Source organism: Lingula anatina, chromosome 5 (assembly GCF_051362555.1).
Source record: "Lingula anatina isolate TDL-2025a chromosome 5, LinAna3.0, whole genome shotgun sequence".
In the NCBI taxonomy this organism is placed as follows: Eukaryota; Metazoa; Brachiopoda; class Lingulata; order Lingulida; family Lingulidae; genus Lingula; species Lingula anatina.
Window position 1 is genome coordinate 9324185 of NC_141771.1, and position 25928 is coordinate 9350112.

The following is a 25928-nucleotide window of genomic DNA, read 5'->3' on the forward strand; positions in this document are numbered from 1 at the left end:
TCGATCTATTTATGTTATTATATCAAATAATAGATAGTTTATAATAAATACAATAGCAATACATTTATAAAACTGCACTACACGTGCGTCTCAGTGATATTTAGGAGAGGTAAATACATACTAAAACTTAAACTACAAAGATAAATGAAAAACTAACATAGAAGTAATTAAAACTAAAAGATAAAATATAACCAAAATATCCTTTATATAAAGGTGTTTTTAATTCTTTTTAAATAGTAATAATAGTCATTAAAAGACACATTTTATTTGTAAATAAAATTTAACCACAAAATCAGTGCAGCAATCACAAAAACTCCTGTGACCATTTGTCATAAGAGTATCTTTTTGGCATCGTTTCGCTTGAGGTGAAATTGATCACTGGAGGGGAGAGTTCTGAAACGAGTTTTAAGTCATATTTTATTCTTCATGTAAAATGGACAATCGCCCTTTAATTTTTTTTAATGAACAGTAATATCTTATAGACTGTTCTTTGAGACACGGGAAACCAGTGAAGATCGCGAAGATCTGTGACGAGGTCGGACTTTTGAGTTTTACGGGGGAGACGAGCTGCTAAATTCTAAATAGACTGCATTTTTTTCATTTGATATTTAGGTATTCCGAACAAGAGGCTGTTGCAATGTTCGATTCTTGAAGTCACAAATACATGGATGAGTATATATAGCTCTGTTTGCTCGCTGTCAATAAGGTGAAGAATCTTATTTGTTACAAATATGATGATCTACATACTCGGTTTTATCACATTAATGGGCAGCTACTACATATCAAATTTAACATGGTGTTTACTAAAATTAAAACGCTGTATGTCTGCTTGATGAGACATTTATTGTATTTTGATGGCATAAAAGCAAACATCATTAGCGTAAGAGTCGCAGAAATATGTATTTGATTGGCATGTATCACTATTTTCCATACATCAATATTATAAATGCTTTCAGTTGGCAGATTCTGTACATGATGCATACTGAACACCGCATGCTTTATTGCTATGTTTTACATCATTGAGTCTGCATGCACTACCCAATGATGGAGTTCGTGTCCTTCGTAAGTGGACATCCCAGTAGGTCAGCACGGATGGACGGGTGAGCGTTCCACTTGACCGGGTTAATACGGACATATCTGGCGTAGATAGGAGGGTCAAGGTCACGCACCTGTGGTGTCACTGTGTCCCAGTTACCGTCAAATATCTAGAAGTTTATTTTAAGTTGTATAATACTGTCTAGAAAAGTAATTAAGTAACAAAAATGATGAAATGGGTGTTTAAGGTTAAGTTCCCTAAGATTTTATTGTTAATATTTTTACTGAAATATCCTTCATTAATATGATGAAGCACGCCTGTCTTATTAACAGATATATTTAAATATCAAGAGAAGTTAGATTTCATGTAAATTGGAAACTAAACTTGCTAAAGGCTCTTAATAGGCACTGTATTTAAATGAGGTAACACTATCGACAAATAGTATCACATAGCATAACAAACCACAGGTTGGAAATCATTGTCTACAAACATAGCCATATCATCTGTTGCGTTGCCGTAGTACAGCCGGTATGCCGTGACGTATTGTCCTTTACCTGCGCTAAAATACCCCTCTCTACCTTTGGTTATCACACCTGTTATCTGTAATGAATATCAATTCAATATTGTAATTATTAAAGGATAAAAAACATCAAATATGATCCGTTTCTTTCCAATAAAATATTAGGGCAACACACATTTATACAGCCGTTGCTTTAACATATATAATGATCGTCTTGGCCACTTCTTATACTCACATACACAAATTAACAATGCATGAATACCCTGCAGGCCTACAAACTAGTTTTGAAATACATGGGCACACATACAAACACGACAGAGAGAGAGAGAGAGAGCAGTAGGGTGTCATCTATTTGGCTCACCTTTCTGGAGAACCCCAGATCAAACTGCAGCCATTGTTTGTCGTCCTGAGTCAAGGAGCTCCAACCTCCGTTCCCATTCCTGTCCGTGACCAGATTGATACGTGACCTGTGCGGGAAGTGATTCAGGCAACAGGCGCTATTAGTATGGGGGTAGGACGTGGAGGCCGTTATAGAACTATCTGGTATCGGGTGTTTCCCGGACACGAGCAATTCAGAACAGCCTGTTCCTCCGTGTGCTGGGGCAATATTAATACAAATGAGTGCGAGAGTGAATGGTAGCAAAGCACCCATACTAGTGAGTTTTACCGAGCCGGTCGTTCTTCGATCCTTAAAATGATGCAAGTATTAACAAGACGATGTGCATACTAGTATGATCAAGATATGAAATATATACCGTAGTGTTACTGCATGTATATACTATAGTTATAGCGACAAATGTTATTTTCTCACGGTATATGGTCAGACGAAGATAAATCCTATCTATACATGTACATGTAGTTTTGGTCACGATTTGACCTAGCTACTTGGTATATAACTGCAAAAGGACCATGTGGCTGGTCCATCTACAAAATACAGTTTGGCTCCAAGATGCCAATTATAACATGCCAGCACCGGAAGTCGGTGGCCAACTGAAAAATGCAGTTGTTGGTGTGTCACTTGTATATGTATGCCAGCACAGAATGGAAGCTAAATTTCTAGATTAAAAAAACAACAAGATCTAGACTCACATATTAAATTAATCAGTAGATAGTTTACTGGCAACATGTAATCATATTTCGGCTTGCATTCCACAGAACAAATGTCTTATCCCAAAGATCCCAGCTTCGATCAGTACTCATTTGAAAACTTTACTTTAGTAATAATATCATGATCAAATGGTTCGCTATGGAGCCATTGTGTTTACAGTTGACGTGACGTAATTTATATGATAGAGTCGCCTCATCCTTACTACATATTAAGGCACAAAATCAGAGTTAGTGGTACAAACAAAGGTTTGCTTAAAATTGTATAGGCCCGATAGTAATTGCGTTTTAGGATCGATTTATTTTTAACAAAAACAAATTTTGAATTACGTCATTCATCATCATCATATAAGTAGCTTACTTACATAAAATATACATTGATGTACAGTATTTGTTAGCATTTTCCTTATACGTGTAATAACGTTTTGACATTTTAAAGTCAATACTGAAAAAAACACGTTATATATATTTTATTAGCAAAGACCACACTTTTTGGGACAATATTTCAGCCGAATTTCTTCCTTCTCCCCGCGGATATGCCACCCTTTGGTACAGGCTCGTCTTGGCATTCTTGCGCACCTGTAGCTGTCACGACCTCTGGTGCCCATAGCTGGACAGTTGTCTGAAAAATTAGATATTCATATGAATATTGCATTTATAAGTGATTTTACGTGTTTTCTTTGAATGTTGTCTGAAGTAAACTAAAGACATAATTTCACTTGTTTTAAACACAATGTTTAAAAATCCGCAAACATTAAAGATTTATTTCATAATACAAATAATCCATTTGATTTTTAAACTGAATAATGAGGACTATTTTTTTTTTTTTTTTTTTTTTTTTAAATATCTTGTCAACACCAGTACCATAATACACAAGTCGTACATTTTTCGCAACGGCTTCCGGTGAAGTACTTGGAGCATGCACAGGTACATGTGCTGGGGTCAAAGTCCCCGTCATTCTCGCAGGTTAGTGCATTATGGCACTTTGCTAAATCAAAAGAACAAGTGAATTTTAATGCCAATTTATCCAACTCGAGCCAAATGTGTTCTACCGATACTAAAAATACAACTTCACGTAGAAGATTCATCTAAAGAATTAGTTATCAGATAAATGTACACACAGCTTAAAATGAAAGACTGATACGCTACGACAATGCGCACTTCTATTCTAGCTGTTTTAACAGAGCCTGGCTCAATCGATTTGGTGACAGCTTACAGAAGGGTCTCTGGTGGAGAGCAGACAGTTAGTACTAACAGTAACTCGGTGACGGTGAAGCTTCATAATCTGCGACCCCACTCTCATTTTAAATTCCCACCTCTCGATCTGTCGACACGAACGGGTCTCTACACTCACCTTTCTCACACATTGCACCGTAGAAATTAGGGTGACAACGACAGGTGCACGTGTCATAGTCCGGAGTCCCCCAGTTTTCACACGTCAGTATCTTACCAAGACAAGGGTCTGGAGCACCTGAAATGAAGTGTCGTCTGGACTTCTTATTTTGTAAGATGGTAATTCAGAATGGTGCGGTTGCACATGGCAACATATTTTGTAGTCTTGTAGGACTGTTTGATCAAACACTGTACCATAAGTCATTTTTTGTCTGCCCAAATTTGAAATAAGCAATACACAATGCATATAATAATATTACACTTAACATTCAAGAAGTATACTACATTATTATTATTATTGTTATTATAATTATAATTATTATTATTTTTTGGGATGGGCTAAATAAATAGACAAATATATGAAGTTGGATACAGATGAATAAATAAATGAATAAGGATTGAGCAATAAGAATTGACGATTGCTTTAATTTACTTACTGCAATGCGAAGGATATTTCTGACACTCATCCTTTGTAACTGCAAAGATGTGAAGAGATGCATTTTAACGAAATAGAAATAGAAATGGGTAACACATCACTAGTATGTCATATTGTGTATAACATTATTATACGTAATTTACAGCGTAATTTATAATTCACCGTAGAGATACTTTAAAGTATTTCAAAATTAACATGGGTTTTTATATGAGTTTTAACTCATATGTAAATCAGGGCACACAGCTCACCGCATAACCCCTGGTGGCAGTCTCCTGTATTCTCGGGGTTCTCAGAGCACTTGGAGCAAGGAGGACCGGCCTTGAAGGGTTTGAGCCAGGCCTTGTTCCCACTGTAAGAGAGGGATTCCGTTTGGATTTTATATTTTTATCATTTCTTTATTTTTACGACAGGTATTGTATACTGCCTATTCACCAGAGTTATTTGGCGACAATACACATTATATATTTTAATTTTATATAACCATTATACAATAATAATGTAATAATCGTGTGTGATAATTATTTTTTTTAGAATACGGCAGTGCAAATTACTGTTTATGCATGTGGAATACGTAATCTTTAGGCCTTCATAATTTTATCTCACACTAGAACTACGAAACACGTAAACATGCTCATTTACAATTGAAATGATTATTTAAAAAAAACACCTCCCCCTCAATGAAACCTATTCTCAAAATATGTTTGATTTGAAAGGGTACTACAGGTTGCACTACATTTGCCATACATACGCTGGCCAATAATTGCAGACTACGTAGTACCACGTGGCAAACAGTGGTTGGTTCTTCCATGGAGACCCGACTGTACAGCGGTGCATGCCACATCCCATGCGATAACTCTCTGACCATGCCATCTGAAGAAATCGGACATGAGAATTTTAAATGAAATGTATGCGGGACAAAAGTAAAGGGCAATGAGCAAATAATACTGGATTGGGTCGTTTCATCGTGTGGCCATGGCCGCACGAAAATGCAGTAGTATCGAAGTAGCAAAGAAGCATTAACGCAGTAGTGGTGTGGAGCATATTTGCAGTAGAAATGCAGTATAGCCTACTGCAATTCTACTTCACAAATCACATAGGGTTGTACAGAAGAGGAGCATTAATGCAGTAGATTAGCAGCATGATAGAAGCATGTTTCAAATATGCTAATTAGCTCCCCAATCGAAGCAGATTTGAAGCATGTTTGCAGTATGATTGCAGTAGTCTACTGCGCTGGAGTATCTACTTCGTTTTCGTGCGGGCGGGCCGCGCATGCAGTTTCATCGTGTGATCAACCACATCAAAATTATATCACCTGTTTAGTGCAACATAATGAATACAGAAGCCACATCAAAATCGTTTGCAATTTATGTAAACCAAAGCCAATGTGAAAGAGGTACTGGACAATAGGCAGGAGAAAAAAACTTGGTAAGTTATTATACAGACTTTTTTTTAATCAACAATCGTACAACATTTAATAGACATTGTCTGTAGGATAGTGTATATGCGCTCCATTTTAATTTATTCACTACACATTGTCTAACATTGTGAGTCCCACTTTAACTTATATATACAAATATACAACTTATATATACAAATATACAACTTATATATACAAATCCTCCTAACACATGTATATCACGTACAAATGAATAGAAAATAAATGCTGAGAGCATTTACGTATCGATTTGATGCGTAGAATAAAAAAGGGTTATGAAGCTTAAAAACCCTCAGTGATACTTAGCTGGCGAAATAAGGAAATAAAGATGATATTATTTTTATTATTATTATTATTATTATTATTATTATCCATTAGCTTGAATACAATTAATGCAATAGTAATAATATAAAATTCAAAATTTCAAAAATGTAACTATATGATGATATAGTTATTTTTTATTTTTTGTATAATGCTATCCTTTTTATTTCTTCTTATTCACCATCACCTGGGTATAATGTAGACAATGGTGCTCTGTCCCAGGTTGACATTTATTCCGTGTGTAGTTCCAGAGTTTGTATTCCTCGAACCACGCTGTCACTGGAAACCTAACAAGAATCAATGGATCTTTCATCAGTGTAAAAAAAACACCATGGTGAAAATCTCAAAATGTAGCTCACTTTCAGTAATGCTGTCAAGACAAACTACCAGGGTAAGAATTGTTATATTTATTACCTTTCCGAAGAATAAACAGATAGAAAATTTTTAAAATGTAGACCAGCAAAAGAATAAAGAAAATAATAATAACAAGAGAATATATGAGCATCTTACGTTACAGTCGAGGGCGGGGTCAATGACTGTGCCATAATGTTCTGACCCATCTTCTCTCTGGCGTACGGCGTTCCTGCAGAGGGGTACCCATGGTCCCAGTGGCAGTTCTCAGACCACTTCTGTGCTATGTCGGCCAGGTCATCGTCCCAGATCTGGAACACGGGTTTAAGTTATATCAATCCATTTGAAAAAAGCATGAAACTATATGTAGATACGTCTATAAAGTAAAAGTTCTGTTTTTTAAACACTTTGTGCCCGATTCCGGACAGAAACATTGCCCAAGATTAAATTCGGCTGATATTACATTCACACTGTTTATACTTCAGTGAGAAGATTATGCTACTGATATACAGTAAATCTAATTCTAAAATACTTACCATGTGTCTCATGTCAGCAGCTGTGGGAGAGACGCTTCTGCGATATTGATTATGAAGGTTGAGAAGTTCCATCTTCTCTGTTTCTGTATACTTCATGACAGAGGACCGCCTGCTTCTCAAGGGGTAAACTTGGGCGTCATGAAGCGACCTGTCGTCTTTACAAGATAAACATGTGGTTGTGTAATGGAATGCCTTGACTGAGATAAAACGTGTAGATTTATTTTGATTGAAGTCGATAATTAAGTCACCAATAGCACCACTGACATGAATTGATACTCACCTAGCGAACCATTTTATTTATTTACTTATGCTTCAGTTCCATTTTTCGAAGCACAAGCCAACCTTGATACAGTTCACGTTAAGAATGCAGACATTCTGACCTTTAAAATGCTGTACATATATTAACTGATAAGAAAATAGCGATTTATCGCGTCCTGGTATCAGTTTAAGTTACTTAAACACCTGCCTGCTTATTTAATCCCATCCCATTACTAATAACAAGTTAACTACACTTATATCAGACGCTTGATCTCCAAATCTAGGGTTGTGTAAATTTCTGGCCAACCCAACCAAAGCTGTTTGTCATCTTAAATGGACACAGGAGACATAAGAACCGCCTACTTGGCGTTACTGAAGGTAAGATAACATTTGTTTGTTAGAATTTTAAAGTTACCTTATGTATTTTACCCTTGAAAAAAGAAACGATTTTTTCATTTTCGATCTAAATATATACAATTTGTTCATACTTAGAAAACTAACAGAAACCTTATAGCAAAGAAACAAAAGTAACTTACTGTGGCAGAGACAACTATTTAAAAGTACACTGCAAAGGACAAAACAGCTGAATCTTGTCTTCATGTCCAATGTTGATGAATGCAGTTTCTTGCGTTTGGAATCAATTAGGCCTATCTGAGTTTTGTCTGTCGGTACGAAGCATACAAGTCCAATTTCACACGTTGATTATTTCCAATGTTTCAAAAGGCGTCAAAGAGAGCACAAGACTGAACCGGCCGGGCACTTGACACCTATCCTCTGGGCTTTAAATATTGACCTTGACCTCTATTTGCTTTTCTGATCACGGTGAAATATTTGCTAGACTAAATGTTAACTTTTCCACGTTGTCTCTTTACTTTTTCATAAGAGATTTGATGCTGTTTAACAGCCCCAAGCACAACAGAGTGAACGTTTTGCGAAGTTATATATAAGTATTTATCAACTCAAATCCTCGTGATAAAAATGATTAACTATTGAACCCCCACCCCCTGATACCATAGATAACCATCAACCAATAATGCGGTTAGTCAGGTCTCTATAAAGTAATTTGTTGCGACCTTCTTGACTACTTGTTCATATCTTCGCTGATGATGACGTATTTTGTGCAATTTGCAACCGATATTGTATCGTTTTATCTAGAGAAGCTTCTTTCCCACCTTCCGCGCAGTTGTTGAGGGCTGCATATGTTCACTGTTTAGGACAGCTGTACAACATTTACTAACTTTAGAATTTCAAACACAAAACACAACACAAATCCTCAATAGGGTAAATTAAATGAAAAACAAATGTTTATGTTTTCTTTTTTACTTTTTCTTATTGACACCATGCTAAGAACACTGAGGAATGTTTTTCCATAATTTCGTTTTCGAACATGCTATCACCTTTGTTGATATACATCTGCGGTTTCGTGCTCCTTTAGATAATTGTGCTACATTAAATAAAAGAGGAATTTTGTTACAAAACAGATCTTATTTTCAAGACAATATGCCTTTTTTTTACAAGAGTAGAATACATAATATTACAAATTCAACCGCAGATATTTCTGTTTTGGCAATATATCTATAATGTTTCAACAACATATTGGGAGATGCATTGTGTTGCTTTGTCAAATATTTTATTTCTTAACTGAGGATATGGAGGCGCGATCTATTGAAAAAAAAATAAGAAGACGAAAAAATGAGAGTTTTAATGAATATATTTTTGTCTTATTTACACAACAATTAATATACACATAATTTCTATATCTGATCCTCAACAAACACAGAAATGAGACTGAAATTGCACTTCATTGCTCGCTATGTGTATATGATGTTACAACTCTACTGATTGTAAAAAAAAGATAAAGAGAAAATCAGTTATTTAACCGACAGCTCGAAATAAGTTCTAAGAAATTTTCCTTTGGAGAATTATAGTTAGGTACGGCTGAAAAACAGAAATGATAAAGGAAATTTGTAATATAATTTTGTAATAGGACATGCAACATTCACAGATAGGAATGGCCATGGGAATTTGATGGAAGTAACATGTAACATTGCTGAACATGGTTTTCCTTATCTATTCAGTGATCTATTTAGTCTACGAGCCAAATTAAAAAAAAAAACGCCTCATCAAAGGACCTGACTGCAATCTAAACAAGGATTATTCATTTACTTCTGCACGTGAGTGTTGCCCCGCAATGTACCTTAAACACTCCATAGTAATGGTAACATGCAGTCTTACCACTGACTCCGCCACAAAGCTGTGGGCAGAACATATGCCTGACAAGCTCCGTAGTTCCTACAAGATGGTAGTCACACAGTCTGCGCATGCCCGGCACGGTACATACCTTTGGATTGTCTCTGCCGCTGTCTCCCATTTTAGACAGTAACGCTTGCATATTGGAAGAAAAAAATGCATATGTATCTACCGGTATATGGTTGTTTATGAGGCGACTGCTTTTGTTTGCAAACACATTTAAGTACTGCATTTTCACCCGCAACCAATGTTGAGATAATTACTCATGTACACCTACTATAAATTTACGTGCGTTTTGTTTCATTGGTTTCAATGATTTTGGTACCGTTGTATGTAATACTTCTCATCGTTGCAATTGTGATATACAGAATTTCACATTCGGATTTGTTAAGTGTGAATCCCAACTCACGTTTTTCGCAATGATGTCCAGTAAAGTATTCTCCACATTCACATCTGCAACTGTCAAAGTTATACGGTCTGCCGTTCGCACATTTGATTGGTTTTGGACATTTCTCTGTAAAAAATAAAACACATCTTATTTTTAGTATTTAGCCTTTATTTCAACAAGATGAACACAAAAATTAGCTGCAGCTCGCCCAGCATTAATTATGCAAGAAAATGTCATTCATACGGCACCCGCCGTCGGCCATTTCCTCTGAGCGCCTTCGGGTTTATTCCACGCTCGGAATTAATTAGCCGAGATAATGCGTAAATTTATACGGGTATACAGAATGTCTACTTACTGGAGCTATGTTAGAAGTTATGACCAGATACAGTGTAAATAACCTGACTCCCCCTCTGACAAACCCGTACCTTCACGACAATCTGTCCCTGACCACTTCTCGGTACATATACAAGAACAGTTTTCATAGGTAGGGATCCCTTGGTTGTAGCAGGTTATTGCCCATTCACAACCACTCTTCCACGCTGAAAACATTTCAGACAGATATATCATACAGTCACAACTACGTGCTGACCTCTAGGTTCCAAGGATTATTACAATGTATTGCGGGTCTTTCGTACTATAATGGTAGCTCTTGGCATTTGTGGTCCCTACAATCAAACATACATGTATGTGGCAATCGCACAAAATCTTAATCAGGTGTAAACATTCCAAGAAATGATTCCACCTTTTTGGAATGCTATGTAAGTAAGGATTTATTCTTTTAAAAAAGCACAAGATCTTAGTCGACTACCCAGAAAACACACATCGTTATTATAACGTTACCATAACGTTTATTAGGCAAAAGACGCTATGGTAACGTTTTGATATCGTGTAAACCGTTCTGTGTTTGCTGTGTAGATTATGATGATGAAATAACGTTAACGTCTGTATTCATCGCAAATAGACTTGATTGCATAAAAGGACTACAGGGTTAAAGCTAAGGAGAAGCTTAACAGCTGAATTTCGATCTGACGTTGAAAAAAAGTGACGTACCACACCGATCTGGAAACAAAGAGCACTCATGTTTCGTGACTGAAAAAGATAACATATTTCTGCAATGTAAACGGTGCATTTATTCTTTTTTGGGTTACCTTTATGATATTACAATATTAATATTATTTTCTTCAAGATGTTTATGATGGAACAAGAAGGAACGTTATAAAATACACAGACAATTTTATATGGAAGTTCTGCATTTGTTAAAATAAATAGTAAATTAGTATATATTACTTTTTAAAGATCTGAATAACCGCATTATTGGTTGCTGGTTATCTGTGAGTCACGGGGCGGGGGAGATGTGGATGCAACAGTCAATCACTTTTATCACGAGCCAGGCTGTGATAAATATTAATATAAAACTTAGAGGACTTACGGCACAGTCCGGACACACAATCTCCGGAGTTCAACGTGTCCTGGGTACACAGAGAGCAAGGCGTGCCAGACACGTACGGTAATTGTCCTTTAATATTGCCACTGAAAAATATTTATTAATAATAAAGTCTCCATAGTTTTTCCCGTACTGTTAATTCTAACCTTGAGATTATTTTTCAGTTAAATATACAGAGCTCACAATCGCCCAGTCTGTGACCTTTTTATACAATCTGTTGAAGAAGAAGTTTTGGCGATACTGATGTTAAGCCAATTGTGATCTCTTAGTTACTTGTGTAATATTGCAAACAATAATACTAATCAACATAAGTTATACTGCTATACAAATAGCATGTAGGATATTCACAAAACCCGTTGCCTTAAAACTAACTTGCTGGTTGACAAAGACGTGTGGACCATTACAAAATGAAATATGTACTACCCTGGAAAGTAGTTACAAACGACAAAATACCAAGGCCCGTCGTAATCTTCAAAGGCGTTTCTTGAACCAGAATGACACAGAATTATCCCACAGCCGATGAGGTAACTGTTCCACCACACTGCCTGTATTGTAAGGAAATGGAATTTGTGTGACCTCGCAATGCTACTACCAGGCACATGCTAGGCACAACTAACACAATTATATGTGTGAGAATACACTGTCACCCGAGTGATACATGCCATAACACCTCGAGCGTCACAATTATATTCTCTATTATCCAAACGGGGATGAGCAAAATGATTTAGCTCTTAATAATGTGTGGCTGATAAAAATACTGTTTATATAAAGGGAACTTTGCTGGCTGTCTATATTTGATATCAAACAAATATATTTATATCATTAACTATGCAAAAAAGCAATGCGTTAGGTAGGCTTGCAGCACCTCGTTTTTAAGAAGTCTAAGGTATTTTAAATCTATTAATTGATGAAACATCACCTGCTTGTAATGGCCGCACATGCGCCCTTCTTGGCATGTGTTACTAGTATGATCATACCACTCCTTTTCTTCAGAGTACCAACCCTTCATGATGTCATCTACACGTGGTCTAGTGGTTCCCGCCACTGCGTACAAGTTTTGTCCTATCCGGCTTTGATATAGATGAGATTCTCGAGATATCACGTTCCCGTGTCGCCATTCGCAGTTACTAGCCCAATATTGTGCCGTGACTTCGACTGCTTTGTCCCAAACCTATTTTAACGGGTTGCTAGTGTTTTAAGCTGATTGATATAAAGGCACAACCAACGTAGAGATACTGGTTTTCATAAACTTACTGTTGCAACTCTCACTGTCTATATAAAGCGGTATTAATAAACGACTTACTTATAATGACAGTTACTCTCTTGTTGTGTAGGCGTGGTCGACTCAGGTCCTTCTTAAAATCCCTTTATCTTGCTAACTATTGACCATTTATGCAAAACAAAAGCTTGTTGTTAATTTAAAATGATGTCTAAATTCTCTGTAATATTTCTACAGACCATTGACTTCATATTAGCGGCCGGGGGAACCACGCTACCTCTACCGACGTTGTGCAGTTTTAATATGTGCTCTATTTCTTCTGAGCTGAATGTAGATGATACTGTCTCTATATCCGAGCCATCTATCTCTAGAAGAAAACAATGAATAAAGTCACCTCTATGCTTCTAAAAGCACACAGCCTCCACATAAACTGTGCACTCGATATCAGTTTAAATTTCTTTGTTTCATTTGACATTAATTTCTATATTGATATTTACATGTAGGTACAGCCCACAGTTCATAATCATACATTTACAACTGGGATGTTCGATTGCACTTACCTGGTATGATATACATAACAATTGCCGTACATATACAAAGCACTCGCTGCGCTGTCCATGTCGTACCAACCCTCTTGCTTTTGATCATATTTCACCCAGTGGATAACTAAACTACCATACACTCTGAGTCTGATCCATGCTTACATTTTCCACGGACCTCGTGTTATTCATGGCCGCCACTTTCTACAAGGATCCATTGACCTAACGGTTGCTTTCATGGCATAGCGAACAAGTGCACGCCAAAATAACTCTCCGGATGTTATGGTGGATCTATAATAGTGTGTCCAAGGACTCGTTTAAAGTGACGGTGCCTTGGGTAGACGCTTTGCCATCGGCATTGGTAAAAATGTGGTTCATTATTCACTGGGTGACTATTAAATAGCTTAAGCACACATTAGCTTAATTATCTGTGCTATTTAGGACGGTAATGTGTTACACAAACGTGCTTTCAATGATAAATTACTTTGCGGTTAAATGGCCTTTGCATCAACAAACGTTTTCAAATGCAGGGTAACGGATGTAACAGGACGTGAAAATGCATGTTCAGGTAATGTGTCTTTAGATTGTCTTCTGACAGCAGGTTCCACGGTGAAAAGCCTAGGCACCTGTGGCAGGAATGGTAGTCCGCTAAGAACAGCATTCTGTTCCCCATTACTTTGTACGGATTACATTCGTCCCTTATACTAACCCCAATACTCCGACTAACCCTAATTATATTGGAGCTCGGACTTCCATTCCTAGGACTACCATTCCTGCCACACCCCTATCCATTCAAAGTACCATGGCAGTGTGTTCAAACGGTGAAACGTATGAAATCTGTGAATGAAATGTGTTTGCACACATCCCCACACAACCTAGAGGGATTTATCTCGGCTGCGTTAAGGATCTAAATGTGCAATTAAGATATCACCAGTATTGGTATCCAGGTAATTTAAACCACGTCAATTGTATGCTTGAGATTCCAAGATAACGTGTGTCCACAAGAAAAAAAAGCTTTGTTAATAACATAAAATTCATTTATTTACAGTTATTAAGTTTAAAATAAATGCCTTGATGATGCACCGTTTTTCTATAGAAATGAAGCCTATCCGATTTTCATTTCTCATTAGTCGCATTCGTAACTAATTTTTTTTATCATAATACAGCATTGCGTTGCTGTCAGACATTAATACGCAAGTTCTACCATCAGTTCTGATACATTCAACTTTTTTCTTTCTTTCAATACCACAACTATGTTACTGAGTAATTTCAATTCAAATCTATGAAACCGTTTCAATGGCATTCATTGGTTTTATCTTACTCCGTGCTACGGTAGGGTGTCTTTTTCTGCAGTCGAGAAGCACATGCATGGTTAGTCACTTCTTCTTGTTTTGTGTGACATATTTGAGTCTGAAATCACACTTAAAGTGAAATTAAGAGTGCGGGATCCCCTACATCTGATTAATTTCAAAAATGGAAGCGCGTTATGTTTAAACCCATTGGGCCTACTTCTTGTAGTCAAAGAATCTTCCCCTTCCCCCACGTCTGTGTATGATATGAAATAGCATAGGCACCAGGATATTGACTTTTACAGAGGTCAATCTCTCTGTCCGTCATAGCATTGAGGTCCTTACAGTACGGGTTATCGTAGATGTCCCAGCTGAAAGGGTTGAAATATTGCGGAGGGTAGATCCGGAAGTCGCTGTGGGATTGGGAGTAGTTCCTCAGTGTGTCCATGATGAGGTAAGGTCCGGTCGCCCCCTGCGGCCACTGGTCACCGGAACGGGTGGTCATTTCTTGGATGACCTGAAGGTGTCGGATTATGAAATATGAAAAAACAACAACATATATTAAAGCATTCACCTATCACCTATCATTAGAATTTGAACGATTTCCTTGATGTATGACTATCTCCACACGTCCAATTAGAACCATGTAGAGTCAGTGGACAAGTAGCAACTGACAATAAGAAAAACGTGAAGAGACTATAACCTATTCGAATTTAAGATCAAGTTTGCAAGAAAGTAAAACAGAAAAAAAATGCAAGGTAGAACATGCGATCTTTTTTTTTCTTTCCCAATATGTGGTAGCATGCATCGGACCCACTTCTTTTATCTTTTTTTAGAGGCCAAAATGCTGTCTAGTCTTTTGTATATGTTACAGATAACCCAACATGATTCTACAAAAGGGTACATTTTTAATACTGCCTAGTTCCTAAAGATATTCTTCGCCAGTGTAGTTTAAAATAATGCTTCCAGAAGAGTCGCCTAGACAGTTGCCAGACGATAGATTATCTGATGAAGGATGATAACTGGAGCCATCTGGAGATTGTCAATAAGACAAATAGTGTCATTATCACCTTGTATAGAACACGCAATTCGGTGCTTTGTGTGCGCGTATGGAACAAGACCGTTCATCTTGTACTGAACAAAATGCCCCGAAAACGCAAAACGAGGTAATGGATTATTTTCGTCTCAACGCATCCTTGTCTATAACTACATCCGTTGCACACAATAATCCATGATTTCACTGGTGAACGACTTGAAAAAGGGGTGGGAGGGGGTGTTAATGATAAGAAAGAAATGGCACCATTTAGCTAGAGTATTTCGGAGTGTTCTGTGGTAATTTGAATTTTGGCTCTTTTTTAACCTCACGTTAAGGGCAGATATAGGGATGAATTTGTTATTCCATTTTGGAAATACCTACCTCGCAACCATGAACTCATTTTATGATAAATGCAGAATTACTCATCACTGACTCAGGTGGCTAAATATTCGAGACACTAAAAAGTCGTAGACCTTCACTACTACAATGAGAATCAACCTTTACCACTAGTTCCACTATAGATTCTTTGTGCGGAAGTTGCCAACTTAATCTACTCAAAGTAGAAATGACAGAACCTTAGTCAACCGTAAGACGTTAACTTGTCTTCAATTATTAGGTTTGTGACAACGTCCGTTTCCAACAACTGTCAGGGTTTGTTACTCCGTTACTCATCGATACATTGGCCGGAGTTGCACACGATAAATCAAACTTGAATATCAGCGAAAAAATACATTAGCAGGTCGCTTTCTGTGGTTTCAATCAATTATTGCAAGTAAATGAAAAAAAATTTGTAAGGATGGTCTTTTGTAATTACAACAACATTTGACTATAACCAGGTGAGCGTACCTCTATACTGCATGTATTTATAACTTCTACCTCGGGATGACCATTTGCTATAGAAAAGACTGATCGAGAATGAATAAAACGATTGGGTTGGGCAATAAATATGTTTTTTTATATAATATGCCTTTATAAGATAGAGCATTTCATGTATAGTAAAGTCAGTGAAATAAAAGCAACAAGATACATAACGAATCCGTGCTCTCTATACGTGCCCATAGTCATTCTTCCCTCCACTCTACACAACGAAGAGAGAGAGAGAGAGAGAGATAATCAAACTTAAAATATGCCTCAATGCAAACTGAGATAAAAAAAAGGCCGCAAATTCTGAGTGCAAACATATTTGTAGATCACATTAAGGGGTTTATCCCCCTGTGAGACAATAGCGGCGCCAGTCTCCACACAACCGAGTAAATGTGCCAAAAAACGAGGTGATAGAAAACAGAACCAAATTATTGAACGTCATGTGATTTTAGACATAATGTAAGGAAACTGCTAAAAAGCCTTTTCCCGATATAGGACCTTAATGTGTTATTGATTTTTTTTTTTATCCTGTAACATTTTTGCAATGTAAGTGCAAGTATATGAAAGAGGCCTTGCTCTTTATTCATATTTCATATACTTGGACGGACACTGAGTTAGGGATCGCTAAATAATAATTGAAATCATGCCAAACTGCCTAAAATGCGCACTGTCTGATGTCAAAGGGGGGGGGGGTGACTAACCTTTCAGTAACGGGGTTGAAACGATACACCGGGAATATTGTCCGAGAAATGAAGAAAAAAAAACGCTACTTTGCAAATGACTGTTGTTCTACAAATCAATTAAGAAAATAAAAGCTGATAAATTTTGCCAGCTTTAATATGTTTTGCACCGCACTCGCTTTATCTAAGATGGTTTATTTGGAATTTTACCTAGCGTTTAGGTTGAGTAAGGCACAAATTTGGACCATCGTATATATTGTTACACAGCATGAATATGTTACAAACAACAGACTGACAAAAGAATTATGCGTTGCGCCTTGGGCTCCCCCTTGTGTCTGATATATTGGGTAGGGACTGACGTCACTGGTTTCCCATAGGGTATTTATAATTGATATATTCTGCAAATGCTATTGTGCACATAGTTTCCAAACTTTTCATTGAATAATTATTGTGACGAACACGAGCTTATCGGTACAAAACACTATAAACCCCAATCGCACTGTCCAGCTCGGAATTCGCAACAATCATCAGCCTTGCAAAATGCAACGCACTTAGGTTTCCAATTGCCTGCATTGTATAATTTTGACATATCTAGTCGGCAAAACCCAATTTCAATCATCGCTAGCTGTCAGATACTTCATTGGCTTCCTGTCTACAGTCGTTGATATAATTTAAGTGAAAAAAACAAAAGCGTTCCGTTTCCCTTCACATTTCCTTCAATAAATTGTTCCCTGCACGAAATCAATAATGCATTATAGCTATTTCATTTCGCAAATGTTTGCCAATTATAGCAATTACGGCATCAAATGAAATTTAACAAACATTGGCAAACCTTGCCCAAGATTTACATGAAGCAGCAATTTTGTGATTTTAGAAAACAAAATCTATTTTCAATGCTGATTCAAAACAAAAAGTATAAATAAACAAATAAATACTCAAATAAACATTTAAGAGGATATAAATTGGACAGGGGTCGAGTGCTTTAAGCCATCACCATACCAACCTCCATCCAAAATGGATGTCCTTTTGTGGAAGCCATGAATGAGTTTTGCACGTAAGGAAAGGTACCATTGGCATACGCCCACTTGTTCCCAACTCTCATGGAGTCGAAAACCAAAGGAATATCAAGGAGGTGATCAAAAGGCCTGAGACACTCATAATCGAGGTCCACATACAGTCCACCGAAATGGTACAAGATAAAATATCTGGCAGCGTCGGCTCGTTTTATTTCCTGGTCGTACGATCTGTATTTCTCCAAAAACCACGGGTATCTTTTGTAAATAAACCGTTTGCTACTTTCATCCGTCCACAGCCATAGTTCCCATTCCGGGAAACATCGCCTCCAAGAACGAGACCATTTGCGAAAACGAGGCGGGAGTTGGCGAGTTTTCCAAGTTTGGTGAATGATCATTGGAATGCCAGAGGGAAGCGTTTTGTTCGCGCGTTGCCTCAAGGGTATTATGGGACGCCTATGATAGCGCATCGGTGAAATGGATACCGTCAACGATGGTGTGTCCTCAGAAATGGTTGTTTTTGTATTCAGATCATCATTTTCAATATCACTTTCATTGAGCCACATTAAATCGGCATCGTACACCGGGTTCAAGCTTTGAATCTCTATTGGCACTTGATAGACAAACTGGGAACCTTTGGCGGCCTTGTCTGTCCCCGCCTCCAACGTGCTGTCGTGTATTACCAGGCTCTGTATTGTAAGAAGTGTGTACAGGATACCTAGCATCACTACCACATATATTATCCCCTTTAAATTACGCCAAACGGCTTTCTTGCGCCTCATACTAACCATGGCGGAGATTCTATCGCATTGGTGTGCGTGTGGCGAGTGCGTCCGTTATAACTCCTTCCCCAACCATAAGCTTCCGTCTCTTTTTTTCCTGGTCACGTAATTTTATCTTTATTGCAAAATCAATTCATTTTTCTATTCCTTTTACCATTGAAATTCTTTTTCATTGCGTGCTCACCTGACAATATATGTCTAATGACTGTGTTTGTAGAAATGCGCAGTTTCCTCGCAAGCATTTCATTTTCCCAGTAATGCGTTTATTCTTATCAGTTCTAGACTTAAATTGGCATGGGTAATCCAAACCAATAATGACACGCGGCGTGTTTATAAGGCACTTTTCTCGATATTTACCTGCGAAGTAGGTAGATTCATGTGTTGCTGGGTGACGTAGAATTAATGTTCCGAGAACAAAACACCTGGCAGAATTCGATAAAGATAGATATCGATATTATACATCCTGTGTGCGTATCTCGTAAAAACAACTCTGTTCAAATGGTAGTCCGAATGGTGCATTTTAAATGTAGCCACAAACCACGAGTCAAACTGTTCGTCTATCTTCTGTCCCTGTGGCATTAAAACCAATCGTCCTCTGCGTCAAGCCTCCAGACCATTTTGCAAAGAAGACCTATGGCGCGTCTCGTCATTGGCTTTCAATATTCCCCTTTGCTTCAAGCCATTGTTGTGGTCAGTTGTATAACCAATGCTGTGCAGGCCTGAAACACAATAGGTTTTCTGTAATGCGTAGGTTTAATCAGCGACTGCCGTATAAAGGCATCTACTAATGATTTATTTGCCTATTCCCCATTATACGTGAACACTTTACTTGTTGGCTTTCAAATGCGAGATGTAACTGTAATACCCGTGATAGTTAGCAAATATATACATGTATATTGCCCCATGTTTATGTTTCACAAAAAATCGAAAGTTGAAAATCCATCTTACTTAAAGCCGTTAATATTCTTAGCCGACATTGGTGTGTGCACTTTTATAAAGGATCTGTTTCATTGTTCCGTTTTAATCTTTTTGCTACTGTTTTCTTTTCTTTATTTCGTATTGATGCCTATGGGTTATTTAAACAGATTAATTTGTCATGTGCTCGTAATTGTTCATGTTACGTGATTGTTGTCTTAAAGCTGAAACCTTGTGGTGGTTTGTCGAGTTTTGCAGATTTTTATGACTCAAAAATTATCCTAATAGCTATTCTGCTTAACTGAAATACTGGAGCGTGATATCACTGAGACACTGGTACTCCGCTGTAATGGAGCGGCAGAATGAATTAATGATTTACTCGTCCGTTTTTCATTGTGCACATACATCATACCTGTTAGCTTAATCTAATACATTGCGTACTTGACAAGATATATTTCTACAAGTGCGCTCGGATAAACACAAAGTTTAATGAAGATCGATTTAGCTTTCATTTATTCGTAGACACAAGGGTTAGAACATCTGGATCACCCGGTTTCTATTCATAGCAATGTCCTGTATGGGTAAGGACACTCGGTACTTAACAACTATTACTCAGAAAGACAAGTAAGGTTATATTTATCTTTTTGTCCACAAAGCACCAAATCAACTGAAAACTGACCCAGGAATTTCCGGACTGAAACCCACGTTAAAATCACTGTCATGTAATTAAACCAAGGAAGGTTTTAAGTTTCACTGCAGTACCTTGAAACTGCACTCACCGTGTCACGTGTTCATAAAAGGCGGCACTTACCACCGTATGATATTGATGAAATCCATCCACTCGTCAGCACCTTGAAAATACTCTAAATCACTTCTCCGGTACAACAGCTTTGCGGGCTTTCCTTTACTATCACCTTATTGTAGTGCATATGTTAAAAACGTCCTACGTCATTCCAGGTAATAATTTCAAGGAACAAACCCTGCCGCACGAAAGGCAACGATTTCTGCAGGTTTAATTTTTTGCTCAATGAAGGCACCAACCAACCCCCAACAGTCCTCCTGAGATAAAGAACTATATAAAATCCACCCACGACATCTGTGTGTAGATGTGCAGATCTTAACGCCTAATGGTGCGCTCTTTGGGGCATTTCACACTCTCGCACAGGGCTTGGAAACATTCATGACACTGACAGAGCGCCTTCCAGCTGAATATTTCACAAAGCTTCTCTCTATTTTTTTTTATCCTGTGAACTTACGAAGCTTTGGTCGTTTCGATTCGCGGAGCTCTGGAAGTGCGTGTCCGGAGACAACTTGTAAATTATCCCAAAGTGTTAAGGGAACCGTGGAGCCGTGCCACTCGTGAATGTCGATGATTAAAGTACCTGGGAGGATTCACGTTCAAGTCATTGGGGACTGTCTCAAAACTGTTGAACCATGTTCGGTAACCATACAGTGTATTTCGTGAAACGTTCATCTCAAACACAATTTATGTTACTTCATTTTATTCATCATACCTCTGCATTCTGTATCATGTCTTAAAGACGCCATTAAAAAACGTTTTGCAAGATATACTTGAATTTGTATTAGATTTTTACTTCCAGATAAAAAAAGGTTATTGTTGACATATAGTTCATCTTAATTTATGAAAATCTAACTCTATCTTATCATCTTCGAAATACCAAATACGTTTTTGAAATCAATATTCTCGAGTTTCGACGGAGGCAAAGGAATTTAATATGTTGCCTAGTAAACGGTGTTTTTAAAGGACAAAGAAGTAGCAATTGATTTCAGATTCAAAGCAAAAATGCGTTTTAAGGGGAAGCCCTTCGATTTCATCCCCTGGCTTTTATGAACACTGCCAGTCCATATTATCCGCGGTCTTGGTCATTGCCCCGAAATGAAGCACGTACAGTGTAGCTGTCAGATAAGCTGCAAATGACCTGGTGAAAATTAACGGGCAATTTAGGAAAAAAATGTCTTAAACTCTGAACAAGGTTTAACACCAGTGACAGGATCTCACTCTTTCACATACTTAATTCCCACTCCCCATTTGATCTCCTTGCGTCGATAAGATAATGAATAATTATTAAGCTATAAGTGAAAATAGATAAAGATTTGTCGAGCTCTTCCTGCATTCCTGAAAATCAATTTGTCTTTGCCCAAGAACATTGCCCTCTGGTATTATCGCGTTTTGATATGACCCCTTACGTCAATACGAGGCAGCCCGACGTTTCACACCGCGTCGTCAGTAAGATCAATACGCACAGATAATGGACGTAAGGCTTTAAGGCGCGTTTCTGTGTTTTCTTGATGCACAAGCTATTATCGTAACAGTGTCTAACAATGGGCAAACAATGCAGAAAGATTCTGTGGCTTGTATTCTTTCTGCAATCTAGTACATTTAAAGTGGCTGATGGATCTATTTCTATACCTTTTAACTAAGTGTTTGAAAAAACCTGTCATTTCATCATAAATCACCGCATAGATCTTGTGTTTAAGAAATAAATGTTTGATTTAATTAAATGCATCTACAAAGATCTACTGTTTGGAACAATGTCCGAGCTTTCGGCTTGCTGCCTTCTTCAGGGAGTGTGAATGCCGCCTAACCCAAACTCTCCCATCACAAGCCCACTTTCTTTAAGTTAAACCATTAAAACACCAGTGTTATGTGATTCACTCCAACACATTGTGTTTGCTTATTTAAATAACAAAATTAATAATATCTGAAGGTGTATTTACGCAGAAGCTAGATCTATCATGAGATCAGATCTTGATCTGTTCTCCAGTACGCACTGCTATATCTTTCAATTGTTCGTTTACCAAGATGTGAGCTTGAAATCAATCCCATCAAATATTAATAGCCGTAATGAGTTATGGCTCAGAACGACGGTTTAGATGGTCCCGGGGGTACTATGGCCCTTGGTTTGGAAACATAGTTATCTCCATAGCTTGGCAGCATCTGGGTTATGTGGATATGACCCGACTTATGCCATTATCAGTGAACGTGCATAGTTTGTGTAGTTTGCAATATAGCGCATTGATTTATATTTATTTCTTTCAGATTATTATACAATGGTTATTCCCATAACATAGAAAAAAATAAAACATTTATCTTAATAGTCTGAGTGCTACAGCGTGGGTAGATGACTGCGTGAGTAGATAGAACTCAGCTATATTTTATAAAGCAAAACCTTCATAAATGTACACGGCAGTTACGTTATGACACAATACATGGATATTTTCTAAATAAAACACAGTACGCAATTTCCTTTGTTTATTTATTTATTTATTTATTTATTTATTTCATTAGTTGGGGGGGGGGGGGTATCAATACAAGCAGGATGCATTTCGTCAAACTGAATAATACCCAGACATTGTTTTAAAATATATTAAAGTACCCTTTCTGCTTTTTAAATTTTTCACGAGTTTGTATGGTAAATTCGAGTGACACAATAAACGGCGAAATTTGAGACATCTTTGGTATTTTGGGATGGCATTTTATTTTTCAGAAGACCATACTAGAAGCAATTAGTCTTTGCACCCTGACTACTTTAAGCGGTTTTTGTGAACATGAACCGAAATCTGAATTACGTGCTCGTCTGTATTGTTGCAATTCGAAACTTACAGAAATTTAATTTGTAAGATACCAATGCTAAATTTAAAGACACGTGGTTCAGAAAAGGTGTACACACACCCTAATCTGAACTTTGAATGATTTAAAGAGAATATTGCCAGTTATTAGTATATATATTTTTTTTCAGTTCAAATCTGAAAAACTAGCAGTACTCATTAGGAGGATTTGTAAAGATCAATGGTACCATAGATCGTGGTTAGAAGGTAACCTATCATTACATTTTGAATGTTTCTAGCTAAGCTTATGTGAAAAATGCCCATTCATGTTGCTATATTATACATTGTCTGCTTCTCTGGTCTTCGCAATGGCATTTTAATTGCCATAAAGCAAAAGTACAGTTTATCTCAATGTGTTTAAAAAGGCATATATCTCCTCTGCCCGGATGCAGCTGGGCTTTTGGATCATGCCCAGTAAGACCATAATCTACCATATCTGTAGTTACAGTGCTTGTTCTCTGGTATTTTTGGAATATCAATATTCATTTTTTTGGAATACAATTCCAGAAATCCGCCGAGGCACTGAGACAGGGCTTAGAATGCCCCAGGGGTAACACAGAGCATGTTTAAGAATCATTTATATCTCCAATCTAAATACTGCTGGCTTATGTGCGATGTGGAAAGTAATACCAGCATATACGCACTTGGAATATATACGTGTCGTGGTTTCCAAAGGAATATTCCTTTTATTAAAATACAATGTCCTGCCCAGAATGTTGCTGGTTTATGTGAGATATGGAACAGGATCCAATAACCTGTTTTCATAAAGTTACCCTATACTGTTCATGGACAAGGAATATCCTTTTTTATTTACCTTTTTTGTCATTTCCAGGAATAGATTTGACAGACACCCTTAGAATATTACAAATGTGGATTTGGACACGTATACGCTTATATTAAAATTAATATCAATAAAAAATAATAAATATAGGCCTACTGGTCTATCTTATAGCATAATTTTCGAGAAAGAACCTTCACTTTTATTTTATGCATATCGACACAAATGCCTTAGCTTCGTTCATAGCTTAAAATGTTATCCTTTCTTTTTGAACCCAGATTGGAAATTTCAAAAATGTAATATCGCCGGTATTTAAAAAACAAAATACGATTATAGATTAAATTACGTCCTTTTTTCAATGATGACGTTTTGAAAAAGTAACATACATTAAGTTACATCTATGCGTATTCTCTGGATAGAATAAATATCGATCATAATAACATAGTGAACAATTTATTTATTCATTTTTTACTTCATGCCATAACTATTTCCATTAGGCTTTCCTTTGTGAAAACCAGATCCACCCAGCTGTACCTGGGTCATTTCATGGTAATGTAATTTGTACCATATTTCTACTAGCCCACTTTGTCCAAATCATATTTCCTGCATTATGTTATTAGATCGTTATTCTCTTCTCTTCTCTCTAACCCACTGGTGGAGAAATTCAATTCTGCTACCAAACATTATCAGAACCCGATCTCTTGGATGTTGGGACTAATTCTCTTGCCGTAATAACTTTGGTCATAGAAACATGATACGCAGAAATTACTCTTATCATCAATATCACTTTCAACCGGAAAAGTCAATTTCTTAAATGTTGACACAGCCCAATACGAAGCAGTCTCGATCAATCATAATCTCGGTGTAATGGCGGAGAGGCCTCGGGCTAATCTCATTATCTCGTGCTAATCACGTGCCCTCAAGAGGAACGAGACATATGTTGCGGGATTACTGCTATCCTTCATTGTTGGAATCCTTCATTGTTTTTGTGTATTGATGTCAGAGCACTTGAAGCAGGTAATTACCAAGAGCAATGTTTCCTAGGTGCATGGATGCTATTTTTTGGTTGCTTTGCATAAAATAAAGCGCAGTTGTTTAAATCGGCTTGGGAAGTGCCCAAATAAAGTTCTTTATAAAATTTGATAACGTTTTACATACAGAAACGAGGCTGATGACAACTATCACTGATTGTAGAGATACCTCAACCTTTGTTCCATTGCCATTATTAAAAACGTGTTTTTTTTCACATAAGGAATTGAGACCGAAAATTGGTCCATTTTAACCGATTTTTAGAGTGCTTTGACCCAAGATAAATCAGTATAGTAATTCTATGAATAATCTAATGAAATATTTAATTCGTTTCAAAGAACAAAGATGTAGATAATATTCCAGATCAATGATCGCTTACCCTAACTATGGAATTATAACGTTATTTCTAAAGGGATCACCATTTCAGTGTTAAAGTTTGCGTGCGTAAGTTCCCTTGTGAAACTGGCTCAAGTTCCTTCGTGAATCGCGTGTTAAAAAAGCGAGTCCGCCCTGTATTACTAGTACTTCCATATAGGTTAGGGGTAGCGTTCAACCTAGGACGGGTCTTAAAAGAACACATTAAGTCAATAAGAACCCACAGGGGATCCTTTCGTTACCTACACGGAAATATTGTTCAAACCCCTTACACGAAATACAGAAGCCTCCATGCCTACTGAAGGTCG

General features: G+C 37.2%; 4 protein-coding genes across 7 annotated transcripts; all 4 read right to left on the reverse strand.

The window, feature by feature from the left end:
* Positions 1-824: 824 nt before the first annotated feature.
* On the reverse strand, positions 825-2320 carry LOC106181091 (lactadherin). The gene is made up of 3 exons (XM_013565367.2): positions 1918-2320; positions 1499-1636; positions 825-1205 (listed from the first exon to the last, which is right to left on the reverse strand). The coding sequence occupies exons 1-3, from the start codon at positions 2206-2208 to the stop codon at positions 1035-1037; spliced, it is 600 nt and encodes a 199-aa protein (XP_013420821.2). The 5' UTR covers positions 2209-2320; the 3' UTR covers positions 825-1034.
* A 328-nt stretch (positions 2321-2648) lies between these two features.
* Positions 2649-8386, reverse strand: LOC106181090 (GLIPR1-like protein 1). 2 transcript variants are annotated; one of them, XM_087013531.1, is made up of 10 exons: positions 7926-8386; positions 7132-7286; positions 6755-6906; positions 6432-6531; positions 5237-5358; positions 4737-4837; positions 4490-4528; positions 4015-4131; positions 3544-3648; positions 2649-3282 (listed from the first exon to the last, which is right to left on the reverse strand). In XM_087013531.1, the coding sequence occupies exons 1-10, from the start codon at positions 7987-7989 to the stop codon at positions 3134-3136; spliced, it is 1104 nt and encodes a 367-aa protein (XP_086869657.1). In that variant the 5' UTR covers positions 7990-8386; the 3' UTR covers positions 2649-3133. The 2 variants fall into 2 exon arrangements, with proteins under 2 accessions (XP_086869657.1, XP_086869658.1); XM_087013532.1 differs by lacking the exon at positions 7926-8386 and adding an exon at positions 7412-7521.
* A 696-nt stretch (positions 8387-9082) lies between these two features.
* LOC106181089 (GLIPR1-like protein 1) lies at positions 9083-13594 on the reverse strand. Of its 3 annotated transcripts, none has more exons than XM_087013533.1 (10): positions 13395-13594; positions 12930-13057; positions 12391-12642; positions 11895-12016; positions 11457-11557; positions 11078-11116; positions 10453-10566; positions 10049-10153; positions 9625-9774; positions 9083-9327 (listed from the first exon to the last, which is right to left on the reverse strand). In XM_087013533.1, the coding sequence occupies exons 2-10, from the start codon at positions 12939-12941 to the stop codon at positions 9257-9259; spliced, it is 966 nt and encodes a 321-aa protein (XP_086869659.1). In that variant the 5' UTR covers positions 12942-13057; positions 13395-13594; the 3' UTR covers positions 9083-9256. The 3 variants fall into 3 exon arrangements, with proteins under 3 accessions (XP_086869659.1, XP_013420817.2, XP_013420816.2); XM_013565363.2 differs by having other exon boundaries at positions 11925-12016; positions 13251-13594; XM_013565362.2 differs by having other exon boundaries at positions 13251-13594.
* A 664-nt stretch (positions 13595-14258) lies between these two features.
* On the reverse strand, positions 14259-21288 carry LOC106181098 (uncharacterized). Its single transcript, XM_013565375.2, has 3 exons — positions 20620-21288; positions 18102-19612; positions 14259-15035 (listed from the first exon to the last, which is right to left on the reverse strand). Exons 2-3 carry the CDS (start codon positions 18900-18902, stop codon positions 14748-14750), a joined length of 1089 nt encoding a protein of 362 aa, XP_013420829.1. The 5' UTR covers positions 18903-19612; positions 20620-21288; the 3' UTR covers positions 14259-14747.
* Positions 21289-25928: the final 4640 nt, after the last annotated feature.

Bases quoted from the DNA above. Each gene is read 5' to 3' on its own strand.
- LOC106181091 (XM_013565367.2), bottom strand. From the start codon at position 2,208: ATGGGTGCTTTGCTACCATTCACTCTCGCACTCATTTGTATTAATATT. The intron at 1,637-1,917 runs GTGAGCCAAATA...TATTCATTACAG, and splicing joins ATCTGGGGTTCTCCAGAAAG to ATAACAGGTGTGATAACCAA. The intron at 1,206-1,498 runs GTTTGTTATGCT...ATAAACTTCTAG, and splicing joins ACAATGATTTCCAACCTGTG to ATATTTGACGGTAACTGGGA.
- LOC106181090 (XM_087013531.1), bottom strand. From the start codon at position 7,989: ATGAAGACAAGATTCAGCTGTTTTGTCCTTTGCAGTGTACTTTTAAAT. The intron at 5,359-6,431 runs GTGATGGTGAAT...CGATTTCTTCAG, and splicing joins ATTGTCTACATTATACCCAG to ATGGCATGGTCAGAGAGTTA. The intron at 3,283-3,543 runs GTACGACTTGTG...CTAATTTTTCAG, and splicing joins CGGAAGCCGTTGCGAAAAAT to ACAACTGTCCAGCTATGGGC.
- LOC106181089 (XM_013565362.2), bottom strand. From the start codon at position 13,338: ATGATCAAAAGCAAGAGGGTTGGTACGACATGGACAGCGCAGCGAGTG. The intron at 13,058-13,250 runs GTAAGTGCAATC...GTTTTCTTCTAG, and splicing joins TGTTATGTATATCATACCAG to AGATAGATGGCTCGGATATA. The intron at 12,643-12,929 runs GTCTGTAGAAAT...CCGTTAAAATAG, and splicing joins CCGCTAATATGAAGTCAATG to GTTTGGGACAAAGCAGTCGA.
- LOC106181098 (XM_013565375.2), bottom strand. From the start codon at position 18,902: ATGGTTAGTATGAGGCGCAAGAAAGCCGTTTGGCGTAATTTAAAGGGG. The intron at 15,036-18,101 runs GTTGGTATGGTG...CGACACCTTCAG, and splicing joins GACATCCATTTTGGATGGAG to GTCATCCAAGAAATGACCAC.